The sequence below is a fragment of the Aethalodelphis obliquidens genome, unplaced genomic scaffold (genome assembly GCF_003676395.1).
Source record: "Aethalodelphis obliquidens isolate GAN/ISIS:26980383/991018 unplaced genomic scaffold, ASM367639v1 scaffold52, whole genome shotgun sequence".
Lineage (NCBI taxonomy): Eukaryota > Metazoa > Chordata > Mammalia > Artiodactyla > Delphinidae > Aethalodelphis > Aethalodelphis obliquidens.
The window spans coordinates 12,934,174-12,955,860 of NW_020837996.1; the positions used below are offsets into that span (position 1 = coordinate 12,934,174).

The 21,687-nt window shown below is 37.1% G+C and overlaps 1 protein-coding gene across 1 annotated transcript; it reads right to left on the reverse strand.

Annotated features, from left to right (window-relative positions):
- Nucleotides 1–792: 792 nt before the first annotated feature.
- Nucleotides 793–16,417, reverse strand: GABRA6 (gamma-aminobutyric acid type A receptor subunit alpha6). Its single transcript, XM_027084435.1, has 9 exons — nt 16,039–16,417; nt 15,721–15,839; nt 15,066–15,133; nt 12,886–13,106; nt 12,718–12,800; nt 12,263–12,406; nt 11,699–11,851; nt 10,236–10,495; nt 793–1,398 (listed from the first exon to the last, which is right to left on the reverse strand). Exons 1-9 carry the CDS (start codon nt 16,074–16,076, stop codon nt 1,123–1,125), a joined length of 1,362 nt encoding a protein of 453 aa, XP_026940236.1. The 5' UTR covers nt 16,077–16,417; the 3' UTR covers nt 793–1,122.
- Nucleotides 16,418–21,687: the final 5,270 nt, after the last annotated feature.

A 21,687-nucleotide genomic window follows, 5' to 3' on the forward strand; every position in this document is an offset into this window, starting at 1 on the left:
CTTACAACAGAAAGTGTGTTGAGTGAGCAGAAAAGAGATGAAGGATTGACTTTTTTAATATATCCTCTATCTTTATTTTGCTGGTTACAGAATTCTGGGTTGAAAATCATTTTCCCTCAGCATTTTGAAGACGTTGTTCCGTTGTTTTCTAGCAGGATTGACTATTTGAATACAAATTCACGTGTTTTTTTTAGAGCTGGGTGACCAAGCCTGGCTGTCCCATACCTTCTGTCTCTCAGAATCTGCAGGGACACTAACACTGGGGAGGTGACCACTTCATTTCCCCATACTTAAGGAAACTTCTGAGCTTTATTAAACAGACCCAGAGAACATGTTTATTGTTGTTTTGTTTAGTGATACACTTAGAAAGGTAAAGCATATGAGATATAAGAACAGTCATAATATACAAGCCTTTGACCACTTCATGGAATTATGAATGAGCATATTATTTTAAAAGGAGAGCCTAGTGAGATAAAACAACACTGTACTGCAGTCCAACTAAAGCTATGTACAAATGCATATATAATTTATGATCTATGTATAATTCATATGTATACAAACACCATATTTTATTGAGGTAAAGTAGCACAGCAAGGTTAAAAAGAAATGGCTAAGCTCAATACAGGCTTTATAATGTCACTGAAAGCCATTTTACTAGCATAAAGGCCTCCAACATGCTGGTATTAACCTACTGATAAATATTTAGACTACTTATATTTTGTTCTCTTGCGAACTAAGCCAAAATAAACATTTTAAGGCAGGCTTTGGAAGTGTCAGCATTTCTTATTTTTATTTGCTTTGTGGTAAATGATATTCACAGTGACAATTAAAATATTGAACAATGAAGGACAAAGATTGGCAACTTCACCTTGAATCCATTTTATCCTTTTATAAAATTTTCTCTAATGTGCAGAAAAGTCATATTTTTCACCAACCTTCACCTTCCAATTTTGAGGAGTAACGTTATTGCTTTTCTTGCCCATACATGCTTACTCAAAGCTATGTGTTAGAGATTTTCAATTTCGATTTCATGTTCAGAAAAGCATCTATACAAGTCTCATTGCTATTTTTAAACATTCAGAAAATGAGAACTCACAGAATACAGGTTATTACGGCTGCAACCTATTCAACACTGCTGCTCACTTCCATCGTGTCTTTGGAAAGATAAACTATCCAGTATACAAGGTTGAATCCTGCAAATGCAACTGGGAAGAGAATCCGAGAATACTGGTCTATTTTACTGGTACCCGCAAAGGTAGGAGAGAGGGGTGGGGGGGTGACAGGTGTTGACTGTAAGATGGGAGCTCTTGTGAGGACTGTGCTGGCCTTGGAGGATGGAACTATTGGCAACGTCAGAGAGGTGATTCTTTTCTTCAGATAGTACTTGGAATCAGGATGCTATAGAGGAAAAGATACATATATATTCAGCCTGGGTAAAAGAATAGACATCCCTTAATCATTCATTTTTTCTGTCATTGACAGATAGTTACTGACTACTTACTATATAAGTTAAAATATCAGCAAATTCTTGATAGTAATTGATGGCGCTACTTTTCCAAGAAAGCGGTAAACCAAATTTTAAAAACATCGATTTGCTAACATCCAACGTCCTCTAATTTAATACATCAGCAATTGATGCTAAGCATGTTCCATGCCCCAGAAACTGTGTTGAGTGTTGTACCATTAGGAGATAAGCCAGGTTATAAGGGCTTATCCACCCACCACCCCAGTTATGCATAAACCTATAGGGCAATGGGTATGGGCAATGAGAGGGAATTTCATTTGGGAATGTGTGGGCAATTACTCAATACAAGACAATAACAGCTTGGCTAAATGTTATTTAGACACATTCTAGACACATTCCCAGCCAACAGTCTAATCTTTACCATTCATAAATTTGAACCAACTGAGGTATCAACAACAGCAAAAAAAATATAAAGGTGCTCATGTACATCAAAAGCCAGTGACAAAATAGAAATACCCTTATACTGAGTGGGATGACTGTTATTCCCTGGAAATACGACTACCTCTTGGTCCAGAGTTGTATATTGAGAGCTTTCTGCTTTCCATTCAGAGCTTCTCCACTGGTCTCCCTCCATCTTAAGTTACCAAAGTGATATATTTACTAACCTCAGAATTGTCATATGTTCTTTTCTATCATGAGATTTTCTGTTCCACTGAAATCATAAGACAACCAATCCTAGTCTTGAAAGGGATCTTCAGTGCATTAAGTAACAGATGAGAAGGCTGAGGTCCAGATGTGGGAACTGCTTCGCCCATAGTTTCACAGCCCGTAATAAACCGCCTTGGTCAATCTCACTGCTTGTTTCATCCCAGCATTTTCTCACCTTTAAAGTATTGAGCCTGGTTCAGAGACTCTAATTCTATTTGCGTTAGACTCCTTTCATAATGGTGGAGACTGGGGGGCTTCCTCTGATTCTTACCTTTTCTTGTCTACGACCTATAACAATCACTCTCCTTGTGGCCAGGTTGTCCTTGCCGGGTCCCTGCCTTCACACCCTGGCTGTACATTAACCCTGCTCTTGTAAAACTGCCTCGTTTTCTCCTTGGCAGCAGAATTACCACTTTGCTGCCTGGCAGGGTGTGTTACTCACGTGGACACAGACTCCTGGAGCTTTAGACAGCAGCCCCCCCAGCAACGGGATGAGGCTGCCGCCTCCCCTGTGCTGGTTGAGCCACAGGACCAGAATTACCCACCGACGTGGTGACATTTGGACTGCGGGAAACAACCACCCTGAGAACCTTTCCTCTCTATACTCCCATCCTGAATTTTGCTTTTGATTTGTCATGGAAGTTTGCCCAGCATCTATAATAGTCATCATAGAGAGTTCAAGCCCACTGTGCTTTTAGGGGCCATGGGAAAATTTGTTTCTTTACCAAAAGCAAAAATAAATCAGTGTGAAGTCTGATTTGACATGACCATGGTGAATTTCAAGCAAAGAATATCTTTATTTGTTATTTGTTGACCCAGTATTAGGCTAGGCACTCTGGACAGAATTAAATAAATCATAGGTATTGGAGGTAGAAGAGAATTTAAAATAGAAGAGTGCCAAGTCTACTGATCTTGGATCGGAAATAAGTGACATTTTCTATTAAAAATATGTGACAACCCAGGACTACTGTGCCCAGGGTCACTAGATAGTGTGTGGATAGGACCAGAGTAGTGGTATTTTGGTCTCAATGCATGCTACCTGTATGAGAGAATAAACATAGCATTGTCTGCCAAGAGCTTTCTATCATGTTTCTCAAACTCTGATTTGAATTTTCATCTATTATATATGTTATTAAAATATTCTCCACCTGAAAGAGCAAAATTTGTCACTGTTTAATTCTTCAGAAAGAGTTCTCTTCCTCCCAGATATGAGGAACATTAAAATATTTTACTCTAGTAAATTTTCTAAGGATCGTAATGGAAAGAAAGAGGGCAAGGCTTTAGAGCAGATTTTCTTCTAAACACGTCTTGATTTTTAATAGCATGCATTGTCTGTCTGACACCTATGTTTCTTCCTTTTTTAGGGAGAAACAGGGCAGACATGAATAAGTTCACTGAGATGAAAGTGATTATAAACCATAATCTAGCATAAAAATGTAAGGCATTGTTTTACCTCTCTCTCTCTTTTGGAGATGTTGGGAAAACTTATTTGTCAATCTCTTGGCATTGTCACAGTGTCACAAATGACTTAATGAAGATTGCTGAATAACCCTTGTCCAGAGTTAAACAACATCATTCACCACCTAACAGCATGAAAAATTTATGCACAATGGCATTAGCCTGGAATTAAAGGTCTCCTACAGTAGGATTCCTCTTTTCCTCATCTGCTTCCCCAGACAATCTCTATGGAGGGTTGCTTAGGAGTTAAGAGGGCAGCAGAGTCAGAAAGCCCTAGACTGCAATTCCATAGATACTACTTAGCTGCTGTATGACTTAGACATGCCTTAGGAGTCACTGACTCTCCCTAAGCTTACATTGAAATCAACTATACTTGAATAAAAAAAAAAGAAAGAAAATTAAACAAAAAAGAAAAAAAGAAAGGGCCAATTACTGTTTCAGCTGTAAGGTTTTTTTCTTTAAGAACTTGAGAAAGGAAATGTGTTTTTTCTCTGTACACATGTCTGCCTACCTAACTGTTACAACTCTCTGCTGTCATCACCTCTTCCCTGTAAATATTATTTCCGTTGTGCTTTATCCCCTTTCCTGACATGAAATTGCCTTAGTGGTAGAGGGCATATTATTCTCATGTGTAAGTGTTCCACAGTTCCTAGCCAGTGCACAGAACACAGTGAACGCTTAATAAACATATGCCGAATAAACAAGTGAATGAAAATCTAAACATTTCCCAAGACTTTGTAGTCAGGCAAAGAGAAGGGAACAAAACGTTTTATGATTATTTTACACTATATTTTAGCATATTGTTGATATTACTTTATATTATCGTTACCATATCTAAATGCCTACCATTAACAAGCACTACATGGCACTTTGCATGCATTATTTTGCTTATTCCTAGGAAGAATCTATCATGTAAAAATATTATTTTCATTTCAGAGATGAGCAAATGAAGGTGTAAGCAGAAAGCTCACACAAGTAATAAGCAGCAGTACCTCACTCAATCCCTCTCAGATCCCTAAGACCATACTCTTTTTTTTTTTTTTTTTTTTGTGGTACGTGGGCCTCTCACTGCTGTGGCCTCTCCTGTTGCGGAGCACAGGTTCCGGACGCGCAGGCTCAGCAGCCATGGCTCACGGGCCCAGCCGCTCCACGGCATGTGGGATCTTCCCGGACCGGGGCTCGAACCTGTGTCCCCTGCATCGGCAGGTGGACTCTCAACCGCTGCGCCACCAGGGAAGCCCCACTCTTAATAAATATTACTTTTTCTTTCCATCAGCTTTAGGGTTTAGGGCATGGTTTCTCAACCACAAAACTACGGATATACTGATACTTCTTAGTTGTGGGAACTGCCCTGTACATCATGGGGTGTTGAGCAGCATCCCTGTCCTGTACCCACAAGATGCCTGTAGCAACCACCTCCTCGGGGTTTTGACAACCAAAAATATCCTTGTTCCTTGACAAATGTCCTCTGGGGGAAAATTCACCCACCATTGAGCTTCACTGGTTTAGAATTACACTGTCTCATTGCCCAATGATGGCTGGGGGATTTCTAGCAGGCAGCAAATACAAGGTGCTCAAGGAAATGCCAGAGGGCTGGCTAACCCACACACTGGATAATCAGCTCCTGGATAATTGGGAATCGGCAGTGTAGGAGACTGGACACCTAAAATTTAGAAGAATCACACTGAATTTCTGAAATGAAAAGAAAGCCAATATTGCAAACCATTCAAGCTACAGGTTTGTGTTGGATCCCGCCTGCTCTATTGTAAGCTCAGCAGCTTCAGCTGATGGTAAAATAAGCTTTTGTCAGAGTCCAGATGAGGGCTCAGCTTGGGGCTGTCACTGTTTTGAGTAGAACGCCTGTGGTTTTGAATTTTTCCGGGGCTCCCCTGCTGTTCAGTGTCATCCTGCTTTGGGTATTTTTAGAGCACTGTTTTGTTTTAAGTAACGCCATATTGCAAAGGTACTTGGAGTCAAACTGGACTTTGTGACAATCAGTTATTTGGTATAGGGATGAGGCATTTGGGAAGTACTTAGAGCAATTCTGATACAGCATTTAGTGAGTCTAATATATTAAAGAAGAGGGGGCAACGGGTTACCTCTTAGGAGAAATATTCTAACCAGGGCTGCATTACTCAAAGGACAAACAAAATATCTGCTTTTAGAACCAGCGAACAGGGGCACCAAAAATAAGAGAAAATATTTTTGAAAACATTTATTATTTGACCTTTTTTAAGCTACATATTAATCATTATGGAGAAAATAAATCAGTGTGTCAAATGTCCCCACATTTATTTTACAGCTGGTAGAATTGAGGAGCGGAGACAATTCCAGAATGCCTGCAGAGAAGCAGCTTATTGGTAGCAATCTGGTGGGTCAGTGGTGCTAGTGGCATGTCTGAAAACCATACTGGAATGTTTGGAGGGTGCAAAAAGGAATATTGGATGGTGATTTGATGGAAGGTATAGGGAGAGAGCCAACCACCTACACCCCTCATCTAATCCACCCCACCCTCTCTATAAGTCATATGACGGCGCTACCATGGGGAAGGGACATCATGATCTTTCTGGTGCTCAGAGTCTCTGATGGTCTTAATTCAACTGTTCATTCTTTGGAGTAGTGGTAGTACTGAAAGAAATCTTAGCACGATTTGGAACAGGGGAGGTAAATCTTTCAGTATGCTATGATTCATATTTTTCTACACAGGTGAAGGGCAACATAGTAATGGCCCAGCAGACGTTCCAACCTTGAAAGGAGTGCAGGAAGGAAAATATGTCTTATTTCCCTCTCTGTGCCCAAGTTTCTCACAACTGACTGAGAGTTTCTAGAGCAGGGCCAGGCTCATCTTTCTTTTCTCTGCATAGGCATCACTTCCTCCACAATCACCCCTCCAGACTGAGTTAGGTACTGTCTCATGGCTTTTTTTCAGCCTTCTACACATCTCTAACCACAGCCTTTATCACAGTATATTGTCATGGCTCCTTGAGTAGTTTCCTCTCTTCATGCTCAACAGGCAGCTCCATGATGGAAGAGGCCCTGTTGACGTCACTTACTAAGGTAGCTTCAGCATTCTACAAAGGATCTGGCAAAAAAGCACTTAACAAATAAAGGCTTATGGTATGAATAATTTGATGAACACATAGGTACTCAATAAATTGGTGTCAGGGGAAAAGAAGTAATGTAATCAGTATAAATATAGTTATTATCTTGACCAATTAAATTTTGGTCAACTTAGTTTGTAGATAATTTACCAAGAACATCACACGTTCTGTGAAAAAGAGAAGCCACAGGGCTTCCCCGGTGGCGCAGTGGTTGAGAGTCCGCCTGCCGATGCAGGGGACACAGGTTCGTGACCCGGTCTGGGAAGATACCACATGCCACGGAGCGGCTGGGCCCGTGAGCCATGGCCGCTGAACCTGCGCGTCCGGAGCCTGTGCCCCACAACGGGAGAGGCCACAACAGTGAGAGGCCCACGTACCGCAAGAAAAAAAAAAAAAAAAAGAAGAGAAACCACATTGGATGTATTGATGGGTAGGGGGCCAGGGGATTCATTCTTAGGAACATAGTGGTGAGGGCTTAGATTTTTAAAGTAACAAGAAAACTAGCAAAACATCCAGAAAGAGATCAAAGTCTAAACTTGGTCTTATATATAAAATAAATCTACCCCAGACACGTAATAAGCTCTGAAACATAAATACAGGAATAACTCTCTAAAGCCAAAATAGCATACCAAATAAAAACAATATGGAAAGATACCCTATAAGCAGGAAAGAAACTGTGGACAATTTCTTCTCCAAATCCAAAAATGTAAAGTCTCCACTTCCAAATGCCTTAAAATAAGAAAGATTAATACTCTATAGAGCACTTCTGAAGATTTAGTTTTAGATGAGTCTTCAGGTGTGAGTACTAGGCTTTAAATGCCTGAATCTCTTTGTCATTATTATAATAAATTTCAAGGTCAAATTCAATGTGATAAAGTTTTCACATTCATTCTAAGCAGTTTCCTTTGAAAAGCAATGTGCATATTAAAACATACAAGTTAGAATCACATGAAATATCCAAGCACTTAATCTCATTTCAACTTTACCACATTGGTTTGCTATTTCAATGTCCAACTTACTCAAATAATGTCATTTTGAGTACAAGTGAATAGGCATTTTAAAATATCATGGTATTTGAAAGAAAAAATGACCTTGCAATCATAATATACCATTGTGCTGTATAAATTTGAAATGTGTAATTTATTTGTTTCTCTATATTATATAAGGCAATAGCCAAGTTTTGACATAAATAAATAAAACTGTACATGTTCTATGTAATCATCTATATTTTTTGATGCCTACAAGGTTAATATTGTTAGGTTTGGTTACTTTTCTTTTTATTTTTACACTTTAACTTAGCCTTTCAGAAACAAAATTCTCCTTTTCATTGCCTTGGAATATTTTAAGTGGAGCCAGGTTTAGAAATATTTTTTGTAGGGAAAAAAGTCAACTTGCAAGGAAAAAACTACTTTGAGATGGTTTAAATGCAATTTTTTATCCAACTTCCCAAAGAACCTGCTCATTATATGTTACTACTTTAGAACTATTAGAAGATAGTTTATATGAAGACCTGAGATCTTAAATTCCATCTTATTAATAAATTATACCTTTAAAATAATGGACTTAGGGAACGATAACTCTATGCTTTCTCTAAGGATTTGAAATCATATTCTTCTTAGTAATATATATTTTAAAAGAGTTGAAATAAGGAAGTTGGTCTTTCTTTTTGTTTCAATATCAGATCAGTGACTATATTCAAAATCACTTTTCTTAGCCTCTTTTTCATGAATTTCTTTTTTTATTTTTACTGTGTTTCTCAAATAAGAAACTGTTAAATGGAATTATGATAAATTCCTTCTTCCTTTCCAGCTATATGTTAAGATAATATATGACCTTTGGACAATATGTCAATTATATACCTATGTAAGTACAGATAGGTTGTAACATAATCACTTATTTTTACAAACAAAATAATTCTCAAAAATATTTTGAATTTATCTTTTCTGAAATATATAATTTTCAAGTCTTTTGAACTGGATCCTTAACGTATTTGTTACAAAATTTATATTTTTGTGACCTTTCAAAGCACACACACGTATATAAAGAAAACATCATTAAATTAAGGGAACAATTTTGGGAATAACCTTACCTACATACAGAAAATGTTTTGTCCAGGGGTACACACTCTATTATATTTCAGTCTTTGAAAAAGTGTTGGGCCTCAGCCTCTGTAAATCTGTGGATGTTAGGAGTTCTGGAATCAATTCCTAGTTTTTCTACCAACTAGTGCCTAATGTTTTCGTTCTCTGAGGCTCTGTTTTTTATTCGTAAGTGTAATTAGACCAGATTACTGGATGGCAAACTTTTTTTTTGTTTGTTTAAAAACAAAGTCTAATTCAAGAAAAAAAGTCTTTAAATTACATATTGCCACTTATCATGGGATTGGTCTTATCCTTTAAAGAAAATGTAAATTCTCTAACAAGTTTCTAAGTTTATCAAAGAGAAAAGTTTCAATACAAAATTATCTTTTAAAGCCAATAAACATCTGAGTATTTGGAAAGTAAAACACATATAGCTTTATAATTTTTATCATAAGATTTAACCAAGAATTAATTGGGCTGTATGTGGTTTTGCGATTTGGAAATAGTCATGAGAATTGATCAGTTATAAAGAAATTTTCAGTTCAAAGTGTCTGCATTACTTGATTTTGTAGAGCAAAATTTTCCTCTTTTCAAGAGCTACTTGTTTAGAGTTTGTTTTGAAATAAAAATGTACACTTGTCAATCAGTTCTATAATCCAGTTTTTAAAAAGTACATGCGATTTGATTGTTGTGAGAATTTATTCATATGTGAAATTGAAATTTGGGGGCACATTTAAGACCCTTGAATTATTAATACTATCATTTATTTTTTATTCAAAAAAACTTTGGGGACCAGAGCTTAGCCACAGCAAATCTAAACTTAATTTTATAGGTATTTCTCACTGATTGTGTCTCAAAAAAACCACATTAATATACATAATAATATGTATATTATATACATATAACATGAATGTGAACATGAGAACGTTTTCACATGAGTCAAAAACTTGGCTTATGACTCAGCATTCATAGAACCTAATATACACATTGTGCCCTCCTGAAATAAAGCAGCGAGTGGATTTCTAACAGAAATGGTCCATGGAGTCCCTGCTTGTTTCCTTCAGACTCTGAAACCTCATTAGGAACTTTTTTTTTTAACTTTATTCTCCCTAGTCGGTATAACGGAACCTGTTCAAAGAAAACATCTAAAGGCTAAGAATTTTCTGTCTCCTCTGAGAGCTTGCAATCTGCCAGTATTAGTGAGGGTGATAAAAGAGGAATACCAAAAGTTTAGAGCAAAGATAAATGAAGGATTGTTGCTTGGCTTTTTTCTGTGAAGCTGGAGAAGAAGTTGGCCTTGGAACCAAATTTATGTAACTCATGCCCCACTAATATTACTTTTGGACTATTTATTTGTTTGTGGTAACTATTCCGGCTGCCTTTTCCTATATGGTAGCTAACATTAGAAAAGTAAACAATTACCAAAACAATCTCAGCTTCCAAGGGTTCAGTCGCTTTTGCTATTGTCACTGGGGGTGAGGCTGCAATCTGTGCCTTCCTTTTGGCCTTCTGTGTCTGAAGATTGGTAAAGTAGTTGACAGCTGCGAACTCAATAAGAGCAGAGAAGACAAAAGCAAAGCAAACAGCTATAAACCAATCCATGGCGGTCGCATAAGACACTTTTGGCAAGGAGTGCCTGGCACTGATGCTTAGAGTAGTCATGGTTAAGACAGTGGTGATCCCTAGAATGAAACAGAATGAGAAATGCACTATTAGCATTTGCAATCCAATAACAAGATCAAGTGGGAACATGCTGGTGGAGAGGATTTTTGTTACAAATGTATTTTTTGTTATTTTATTATTTTTAATTGTTCACAGTTATCATAGGCATTCACATTTTGGTTTCCTTCAAAGCCTAGTGTGGTGATGTGTATTAATAATAATATATTATAATATAATAGCAAATTATTACATAACTAATAAAGCTTTGAACTTCTGATCAAATTTAATGCTGATATAATCTTTCATCATATTTAATAAGTCTATTTGGTGTGAATAATAAATATAAATTAGATTTCTCAATTTTTTTTATTTCTAGCTTGGTTTTAAGATAAAATATCTAATCATGAGAAAATAATTTCATTACTCATCTGCCAGCAGTCTTCTGTCTTGGAGGATTTATATAATTCAAAGATGGTAAACATCAGTATATAAATATTCTTTTATAACTTGCAAAAAGAGATCTATTTTAGTATGGTAAATTAAAAAGTCAAAATTCATCTGAGATTTCAATTAAACTCAGGTCTTCCCTATGAACTACGAAATTTATAATCACAAAAACTGAGAAAAATATTGGATTTCGTTACAGATGATATTTTTCTGTTATAGCTCTTTTTCTTATTTCATTTTGTTCCATCACACTAGTAATGATTCTGTACATCATAAATGTAACTAAATATTTAGGTTGAACAATGGGGAAACTGGTGATATTTATCTATTTTTAGACCTAAAAATGGCAATTTTTTTTAAGATCCAACCTAATAAAAGTGAGATATAATTTATGTATTTGTGGGTTCAATATCTTAGCCTTTGTTTTCATTGCTTTACATGTCAGTTTTTAATTTTCTGCTTTTTTTTTAGTTATGAAAAAGCAAATTGAGTTTAAAAAACAAAACAAACCAACAAAAAAACAACTTTCCTAAATAGGGCACGTCAAAGTCACAGGAAACCAGCCAGAATTCTTGCTGAGACTAATCTTTTGTTGATTCGCCACACAATGTGAGATAAGATGAGGGTCATTTTATATGATACATGTGTCTGAATGAGATAGGAGTTTATTTCCTTTGTGGGTTGAAAAAGTGCACTGGTGTGAACATTCCCCTAAGATACACAAGCAATGTGAGCTGGAGGATGACAGAAAGTAGAGCCCAAAGAGTGAAGCATACCAAAGACAGTTCTGGCCGGAACAGACTCCTTATTAATCCAGAAAGACACCTGGGAAAGAATGACCGTCATAATGCAAGGAGTATAGATCTGTATCATAAAATAGCCCATCTTCCTTTGCAAGTGGAAATAAACTGTCATTATTACGTATTCACCTGTTGGAAGACAGGTATATCAGGATTATTGCTGTTGAGAGTGTGCAGAAAGAATGCAACTGGAAATAAATCTTGCAGATCTTTAAATTAATATGGGTGGGAAGAAAACAAGCAAAGGCATTTTTTCAATATATGACAAAGCTACTCAATCAGCAGATGATAGATACATCAGCTCATTGTTTTCTGTGGGGTTCTTTGTGTCATATACATACAAAACTACTCACTCCAAGGCTACACAAATCTTTATATGCACATGGTTGCAAAATCAATTTTAAAGAAAGCTACTTATCACTTTAAAACAATAAGTTTAGCTGAGGATGGATAATGCAGAAGAAAAAGAAATAGATATTTTGAAAATGTGCACTGGAGTCACCATGCAGGATTACATCCATGCATTGATCAAATGCTTACCTGTGTTAGATTTAATTGTCTCACTAGATACTGTTTGTCCAATCAGATCATACTGAAGGAGGCTTGAAGATTCTTCTGGGACTTCCACTGAGTAAAGTGGTCCTTTTTTCCATGTATATATGATTTCACTTTTGGGGTAAGCATCTGAATTTTTTAAACAAATTAAACAGAGAAGTAAATCTGGCTAATTGTGTGTTTTTTTTTCTTTCAAAGCAAATCTTGTTCATTATAAAAAGGAAGTACAAACAAATTTTTTAAATGATTTTCTTTAATCCTGGTGACCAAAACCTCTGACTGTATGATTGAGAGAGACGTGATTAAGTAAGTTAATTCCTGGAATCATACTGAGAACGTCAGAGTAATATTTCTCTTTTGCTTTCCAGTGTCTGACTGAAACCAAATAATTATATATTTTGAATGCATTATTTGACTCTCAGAAGCTTTTTGTAACTTACAACTCCCAAACTTGAGTGGACAAGCATGCCCATCCATAGGAAAGTTAACCAGCCTCATAGGACAGTCAGCGTTGATGGTAAGCCTAAGGAACATTGAAATAAGTGGTTCTGAGTTAGTGTGATGGACAGATAATTTGGGCAGAGGAAGTAGAATTGGGGAAACCTCACCTCATGGTGTATAGAATTGTTCCATTCTGCATTATTCTGAAGAGTTTGTTAGGAGTTGTCATATTGTGAGCAATTGATTTTTTGCCATTCCTGAAAAAAGTGTCAGGTGTCCAGATTTTACTGACCATCAGGTTATTCAAACTCAGAATCTCAGCTGGCCCCCCAAACTTCAACCTCTCATCGGTCCAAGTCTGGCGGAAGAAAACGTCCATTGTATACTCCTAAGACAAAATAAGAGATTCATGCATGCTGGGCAGATGGCTTATTAAGAATAGTTTATTCACTAGCTTACATACCCAATCTTAAAACTTAAGAAACGAAGCAACTTTTGATGACAATAACCTATCAGGAAAGTGATAATTTCAGTGACTTATTATGTTTTCACACTCCAAGATTGTAATATTATTATAAAAGGTAGTGTTGTATTGTGCAAACTTCTCTCTTCCACCTTCACCCTCCTTAACATTCTTCCTCTTTTTCTATCAGTCATCCATCTCTTCATCTATTGACCTATTGAGCTTCCCCTCCTTAATTTAGAAGAAAAATAGAAAAAGATTTAGTCTAGGTTTTATGCTGACCTTCCTACCATCAGTGAGTCTAACCAGTCCCTTAGCAGCTTGTTCACCTTCAAAGGTATCTCTGAGCAACATGGTGCCACTTAGTAAAGTTCCAAGGATAGAGAAACTTTACTTGATAAGCATACTCTTGTCTGCACATCATGATTGTTTTATACTGTTCTCAGAGAACATAAAAGCAAATGTTACCGTGATTACCCAAACAGAGCATCATTTAAGCATGCATAATCAAAATTATGAGTTTTAATTTGTGGCTTTTATGAAATAACATTAGAAATCTTAAGAATTATGATAAGGGCCTTTGCAAAAGTCAATGATAAATAACAACTTATAATTAGGTCAAAATATTGCCAAGAATTGCTTTGCCTACTTTATATGTTCCTTTATGAGACCTATTACTGCAAGTGGTGATTATATTTTAAAACTATAATTTGACACACAACATATCCATATAATGATGATCCAGGCTATAACAAGCCTCTCTTGTACAAATATAAGATGTGTGTCTTAAAAAAGAGACACATGCATAAAATAAATTCTAAGTGTCCCCAGATTTCAATGGTACCATAAGATATGGTTGTGGTTATTTATTCTTGGGGTGAGTCAGTACTCAAATGAAAAAATATGATAAGTAATTGAGAATTCTGGAGAATGCTGACTCTAATTTCTCTCAAGTCTTAAGACATTTATCTCTTAAATAAAGTACTCCTCACTCTCTCCCCCTCTTCTGTGTTGTTTTTTCTTCTCTTCTCCTGCCCCCCCTTTCTCTTTCTCTTTTACTCCTTCCTTTTTCCCTTTTTTTAATTCCTCCTCCTTTCCTTTCTCCTTATCTCGTCAACTCAAAAAGCAGAAGATGAAAGTATCTAATAACTGTTTTTCTAGAATTACATTCCCCTAGTACATTTAATGCACCACTTTAAAGAGTTATGTTCTTCTTCAGTTTTAGTATGTATATTTTACTTTTAGGGGGACATACTACCTGAGAAATATGAAGGAATATCATAATATACTTTGTTCTAGAAGGCTGGTTCAGGTTTTCATTGCCGCTTACTATGAATCCTATAGCCATCTGTACCTGGAACAGAGTCCCCAGAACACCTATTGGTCCATTTGCAAACATAAAAGGTGGAATGCATTACTCTTTCCAAAGGACTCCCTTTACTGTTTTAATAACACATACCGAGAAAGATACACTGCCCAAACAGCTATGTTTTAAATTTAATAGACATTCTCAATATACACTTATGTAGCATACCATCTTTGCTGGTTTCTCTTTTTTCTCCTCCAAAAATTTACTAGGACTTCATAAAGATGGGGAAAGATCTTCTCTTTGTAGGGAAGAATAGATGCATGATATGTGAACAGAAGAGAGGGTATCACCATAAAAGGCCCCTCAGATTAGTATTCAAGCAGAGCCTTTAGTGAAATGTGAAAGAGATGAAGCCAGGAATCTGCTCTAATGGCCATTCCTTCCCAGCAGGAGCACACGTATTGCTTTTGGATCTGGAGCCAAGTTTGGTAACAACGCCCCTTATCACTCATTCTGGGATTCAGCCCTCTCCCCCAACTAAGCAAAATCACTCTCCTCACTCAGAGCTCACTCACCATCTCCACATCTGACACGGGCCCAAAACTTGTTACGTAAATGTCTGTTTTGACTTCAGTGACAGCACCTGAAATGAGCCCAGAGGGATGGGGGCAATTATCATCAATGATGTTAAGGGGACTGAACTGAATAAGTCTATCACAAAGTCCCTTCTCATGGCCAGAATCTGCAACCCATCCTAAAGTAATTCCAGCAGCAGGAATTCTTTGGATTTTCAACTTTACAAACTCACACCAGTTGCATTATTTTGAATGCATTCTGGCAAAATTGTGAAATTTAAGGAATGGACGAGAACTAGGTTAGTATTCTAAAGAAAATTACAACAATAATTAATGTTTAGTGATGGCATTCATGGGATAAATGCTAAAGGAAGTGTTTTATATGGCAAATCTCATTTTACACTCAAACGCCCTATGAGGCAAGCACTGTTCATACACCCACACTACATTTGAGAAAGCTGAGGCTTAGAGTTCAAATGACTGGCATATAAGGCTGCGAATTGAGGAAGGGACAGAGACTGGATGGGAACATACACATGGTCCCTCCCCAAGCTCTGCAACCTGCCACTCTGCTATCCTGAGGCCTCTGTGCCTTGGAATGGCACTAAGGGGGAAGAAAAGTACAGACGTTTGGTCTAGTAAGGACGCCTCTCACCTCCAAATCCCGGTCGCAGCCGATTGTCATAGCCTTCAAGCAAGTTGTCCAGGATCCGACTGATGTTTCTGGAGTAGAAGTTTCCTTCATCTTCCAGTTTCCCTAGGGCATTTTCTACCCTGTGAGTAGACAGTCAATGACCCTCACTCCTGGCTTCAGAGGAAATAGGCTGTTCATTCCAGCCTCGTCTGCCCCACCACACATACATGCCACACCACCCAGGCTGCTTCCATGATTTGGTATAGAAGTCACCCAATGGGTGTGTGCTTGCCCTTTTCTCCGAGCAAAAAGGAAAAATCGGAAAAAAGTCTTACTCACCATAGAATAATGTAGAGCCAGGGCAGAGGCGATGCCATCCTGCGGTGCACTGAAATGCCCAGTTCTCCCTCCTCCTGGGTTCTCCTCCTCCCAACCAGCTCCCCTTTGCCAATTAACTAGAGCAATCTCCCGGACCACTCATAGCCCTTCTTGTTTGTGTCTGGCCAGTAATCCAGTAGGTGAGAAGGTTGCCAGCTAAACTTGCAGGGTTCCCCTTGCTCTCTTCACTCTCTGTTCCGTCTTTTCACATGGAACAAGGTGGTTTGCGGTCTTAGAGTACGTCCTAATGGACACTTAGCCTCCTCTGACTGACTTAGTTGGGAAATGAGAGTCTGAAGCGACAGTGCATGGTCAGAGAGCAGTGACAATAATCGAATAAGGCATAAGGGGAGGTTAGATGGGAGAAATCCACTGCTAGTTTTGGCATGGACTTCGCAGGGCCCTGTGAGGAAATCTGGAAGGCAGTGGCATCTTGCTGATTGAGATTATGTTCCAACGGGCTCAGCATTTATTATTTCCGTGGTTCACAGAAGGAGTTCTACACGGCTCTCACTGCTTAAAATGTCTAACAACGTTGGGATCCTCTCAGATTCTCTTTCTGATTTCACCAGGTTTATTGCATCAGACGCCCCTTTCCTCTCTATTTAAAAATTGGTCCTCATTCTTCTTTGGAAAAAGCATTTATGAGACACCAGAATTACATTCCCACAGCTCTTGACCATCTTGCTTTTGGATTAGCATTTTTTTTAAGGTGTTGAGTGCTTCGCTGATCCTTCTTGTCAAAGGTGTGGCGTCTCACAGCTAAGATACAAAATTCTACCACTATCTTTAGAAGCCTGGCCAGTTTCATGAATGCTGCCTCTAAGAGACAATCTGGAAATAGCTTATTAAGGTTCCCATGTAGAAATGCTGTAAGAATAAAGCATCCATAGATAATGGTTAATGATGATGTTGCTGGCACTATTTTGTTAGGCTTGCCACAGGTCAAAAGCAAAATGTTTGAACCCAAGAAATAGCATTCTCCGCCCAGTCTGGTAAGGGAAAGTTGGAGTAAAAAGAAGTCTCTTTAAACCTTAAAATTTTAATCTTTAAAAAAATAAAATTAATAAAGTATTGTGAATATATATATTTAATTCAGGAGCATAAGAGCAAGAAGCAAATGTCTTCTTCAGCATCTTCCGGCCCACTATCTACCTAGTTCACAGTCTGTATTTTTAGATTCTACAAAAGTGATGGTAACTTGATGCCATACAGCACAGTCTTAAGAGTTATTTCTGAAGACCTAAGTCATTTGAGAAACATCAAGAAATTAGCTATAAACAAAACAAAACAACAACAACAGTGAAAACAGAACAAGTGCAAGATTTCTTATAAAATATATTTTTTAAGATTACCTTATCTTAGTTACATGGAATTTTCTGGTTACTCATCGAAAACCTGAATTCCCTCCAGCATTCCTGGCAAGTGGTATTCAACGTGTGATTTCTCACATTGTTTTACTTGTGCTGAGTTGAAGCCTGCACCCAGGTCCCAGTTCTCACCTTTGAAGCTACACAAAATAATTTTTCAGGGAAAAACTACATGACAGCCACATAAACAAAGATACCTATCATGTCCTCTCTAATTTAAGCTAAGACTCCTAAAATCCTTTTTTGGTCATTATAGAACCTGGTTTTCATCTCTCATTCTTTTCCCTCTACTTTAAAGTTCCTACAACTAATCACCACAACATATTTTCAATTCCCATTGATTGCACTAAAACCCTAAATATATGATGCTATTAAATAATTCTCTATTCGTTTTTACTACAACTTATTATTTTTATTCATTGTAGGACTCCAAAATATGGCTAAATAATCCCTGCAACTTTGTATCATTTTTTTCAATCATTATGTTTACTATCCATCTCTTATTTGTGTCATCCTCAAACTTAGGTTTCTAAGACTGAATATTTTTTCATACGGTAAAAAAAATGATCATGGGTAAAAAAAAAATGCAATATGTGCATTTATATACATATTCCTATAGAATAGGCATGTTTTTCTCCTGAAAATTATTTATCCAAAAAAGGAACAAATGATAGTTGTTACATTTGTCTCTAAAGAGAAGATTAACATACTTGAGTCTATTTTCAGATGGGTTTTAATTAGTAGTTTAATGAAGGAGAAGGAATACCTTTACTACTCTCAGTAGGAAGAAAAAAAAAGAAGTCCTAGGTCTGGAAGGATAATAAGGGCATGTAATCTAAGTCATTTCACCTCTGAGGACTTTACCTGTAAATGAGTGTGCTGGACCTAAGGTACTCAAGCTCTCTAATTCTGTGCATTCAATTTATACGTTGGTGTCTGTACGTAATGAAGTCACTTGTTCACACACATCCCTGTCAGAATTGGCAGACAAGCTCTAGTAGCAACATTGTTGATTTGACTGCAGTTATTATTTTCCTATGGAACTAGCCATAAAAGAGAGAGTTCAAAAACATGACAATGGCTATGACTCTGAGAAATGTATGGTCATTTATGTAGCGTACTGTCTATGCAAAGCAAACATTTGGGAGCTCCCCCTATTTAGAGAATTACCTTCTTCTGGTAAATTAGAGAACATTTATCTCATACCTGTCTCCTTCACAGCTGTTTTTCCTAAATATGTTTTTAAATTTTCTTGGACAACCACTTGCTTGCTTTGCTGTTTATCTCCACTGGAAAGCCTAGAACTACCATCCTCCCCAACAGTACACTGGGCTTAGCAGAAGGACGAAGTGAAAACAGTCTGTCTCCCTTCTTTGTCCTAAACTTTGAACTCCTTGTACCAACACCTACAACACAGGTTTGTGTGTGTGAAATTGAAGACTCAACGATGACTGGAGGAGGTCATTGCATAGAAAAAACAAACTTGGCACCAGACAATAAATAGTACTTTCTAGGATACAAAAGAACGAATACACACATTTATGCATTTATACATTAAGTATAGAACAAACAACCAAAATCTTCAGGATAGGTATGGAATTGCCTCTTGTACAGCACAAGGTTGTGTCTTCTCACAGCAAATCTCCACTGGGCTTTAAAACACAGTGTTAGAACTGAGCCTCAAAAAACCAGTAGCTGTTGTTTTGTCAAATAATAACTTCAAGCAAGTAACTTTATTATTTGAGCATTAGTGTTCTTAGATATATGAGGAGCTTGAACCAAAGGATTCCGGTATTTGTATGATTACTTCCCACCTAATACTGGAGGACTTGAAACATTTTCCCTGTTTGTCTTAGAAACTGTTATGGAAAGCAAGTCATTCAATAAATGCAATTTAAGACTGTGTCAGTGGAAATTAACACAGTATTAATAATAGATACCAAATACTTAACATTTACCATGTACCAAGAATTATGTTAAGAATTCCGCATACTCCAACTTATTCACTGCTAACACAAAAATCTATGAGTTGCCTATAATTGAGTCTATTTTGTAGGTCATTAAGTCTGTAACTTGCCTAATCTCACACAGCTAGTAAGTGACAGAATTAGAATTTAAAACCAGATTATTCTAACTCAAAACCAACTAGGTACAAACTAAGGCCAGTGGGAAGAATCCAATGAAAAATATGTTTCAATTCTTTAAAGGAATAATTTCTGTCATACTTATCCAAAGATGGAATGGACTATCATAGAAGAAAATGAATTTTTTTTTATTAACAAAAGTATTCAAGTATGGCCTGGAACACCATGAGTGGGTTTCATGAATATATGTTTCAGGAGGAAATTACATGATCCCTAAGAACATTCAGCAGAAGATTGAGGTTATTTTGGGGACATCCTAAAGATGAGCAGTTTGATAGAGAGCTTGAGTGAATATTTGGGTTCAAAGACTCAGCTATGGAGTTTTTCTGGAGTGATGTGAGAAGAATTTAAAGAGGTTCTTGGTGGTAAATGTACTTTGGAGGTACATTGGAGGAGAAAAATGGAGAGGTCCTACTAAGTTGTATTAAAGGAGGAAGTAGAAGTGGTAGATTATATAATAATGGTTAATATTTATTGAACACTTACTAGATGTCAATCATATATGTTGATATTATCTCTAATCTGGGTAACTGCCTTATAAAGCAGCCATTTCTAGCATCATTGCGCAAAAGGGTAAAATGAAGCTCACAAACGTATGTAACAGCCTAATGTCGCAGAGCTAGAAAGTATCTCAATTCCAAAGTACATGCTCTTATACACTGTGCTTTATATCTGACAGATCTGACATCGTTTTCTTTTTTAACTGAAATATCGTTGATTTACAATGTTGTGTTAGTTTCAGGTGTACAGGAAAGTGATTCAGTTATACACACACACATACATATATATATATGTTCTTTATTAGATTCTTTTCCGTTATAATTTATTACAAGATATTGAATATAGTTCTCCGTGCTATACAGTAGGACCTTGTTGTTTATCTATTTCATATATAGTAGCTTGTATATGTTAGTCCCAAACTCCTGATTTATCCTTACCCCCCCTTTTTTTCTTAACATCTTTATTGGAGTATAATTCCTTTACAATTGTGTGTTAGTTTCTGCTTTATAACAAAGTGAATCAGCTATACATATACTTATATCCCCTTATCTCTTCCCTCTTGTGTCTCCCTCCCTCCCACCCTCCCTATCCCACCCCTCTAGGTGGTCACAAAGCACCGAGCTGATCTCCCTGTGCTATGTGGCTGCTTCCCACTAGCTATCGGTTTTACATTTGGTATTCCCCTTTGCTAACCATAAGTTTGTTTTTTTATGTCTGTGAGTCTGTTTCTGTTTTGTGAAAGTCGATTTGTACCATTTTTTTAGATTCCACAGTTAAGTGATATCGTATGGTATTTGTCTTTCTCTGTCTGACTAACTTCACTTAGTATGATAATCTCTAGGTCCATCCATGTTGATGCAAATGGCATTATTTCATTCTTTTCTATGAGTAATATTCCATTGTATATATATTTACCACATCTTCTTTATGCATTCATCTGTTGATGGGCATTTAGGTTGTTTCCATGTCTTGGCTATTGTAAATTGTGCTGCTATGAACATTGGGGAGCATGTATCTTTTTGAATTAGAGTTTTCTCTGGTTATATGCCCAGGAGTGGGATTGCTGGATCATACAGTAATTCTATTTTTAGTTTTTTGAGGAACCTCCATACTGTTTTCCATAGTGGCTATACTAATTTACATTCTCACCAACAGTGTAGGAGGGCTCCCTTTTCTCCACACCCTCTCCAGCATTTATGGTTCGTAGACTTTTTAATTATGGCCATTCTGACTGGTACGAGTTAATACCTCATTGTAGTTTTGATTTGCATTTCCTCTAATAATTAGCGATGTTGACCATCTCTTCATGTGCCTTTTGGCCTTCTATACTGACATTGTTGTCTAAAGTTAAGGCTCTAAACTCCCTGGACCAACAATATTTTTTACATTGTTGTTAAGGTATAAGTGACCTCTCAGTGGACATTGTAGAAAATCCCCATGCAGTCTCTCTTGGGAATTCAGTGCAAAAAGGATAAAATTGCTCTGGGAAACAAAGGACAATAAAGGGACAGTTTTCTGTACAGCCACTTTAAATTGTTCTGGCTTAGTTAGCAATAGAATGTTGAACATATTATAGGGCATTTTGGTGCTCCCAA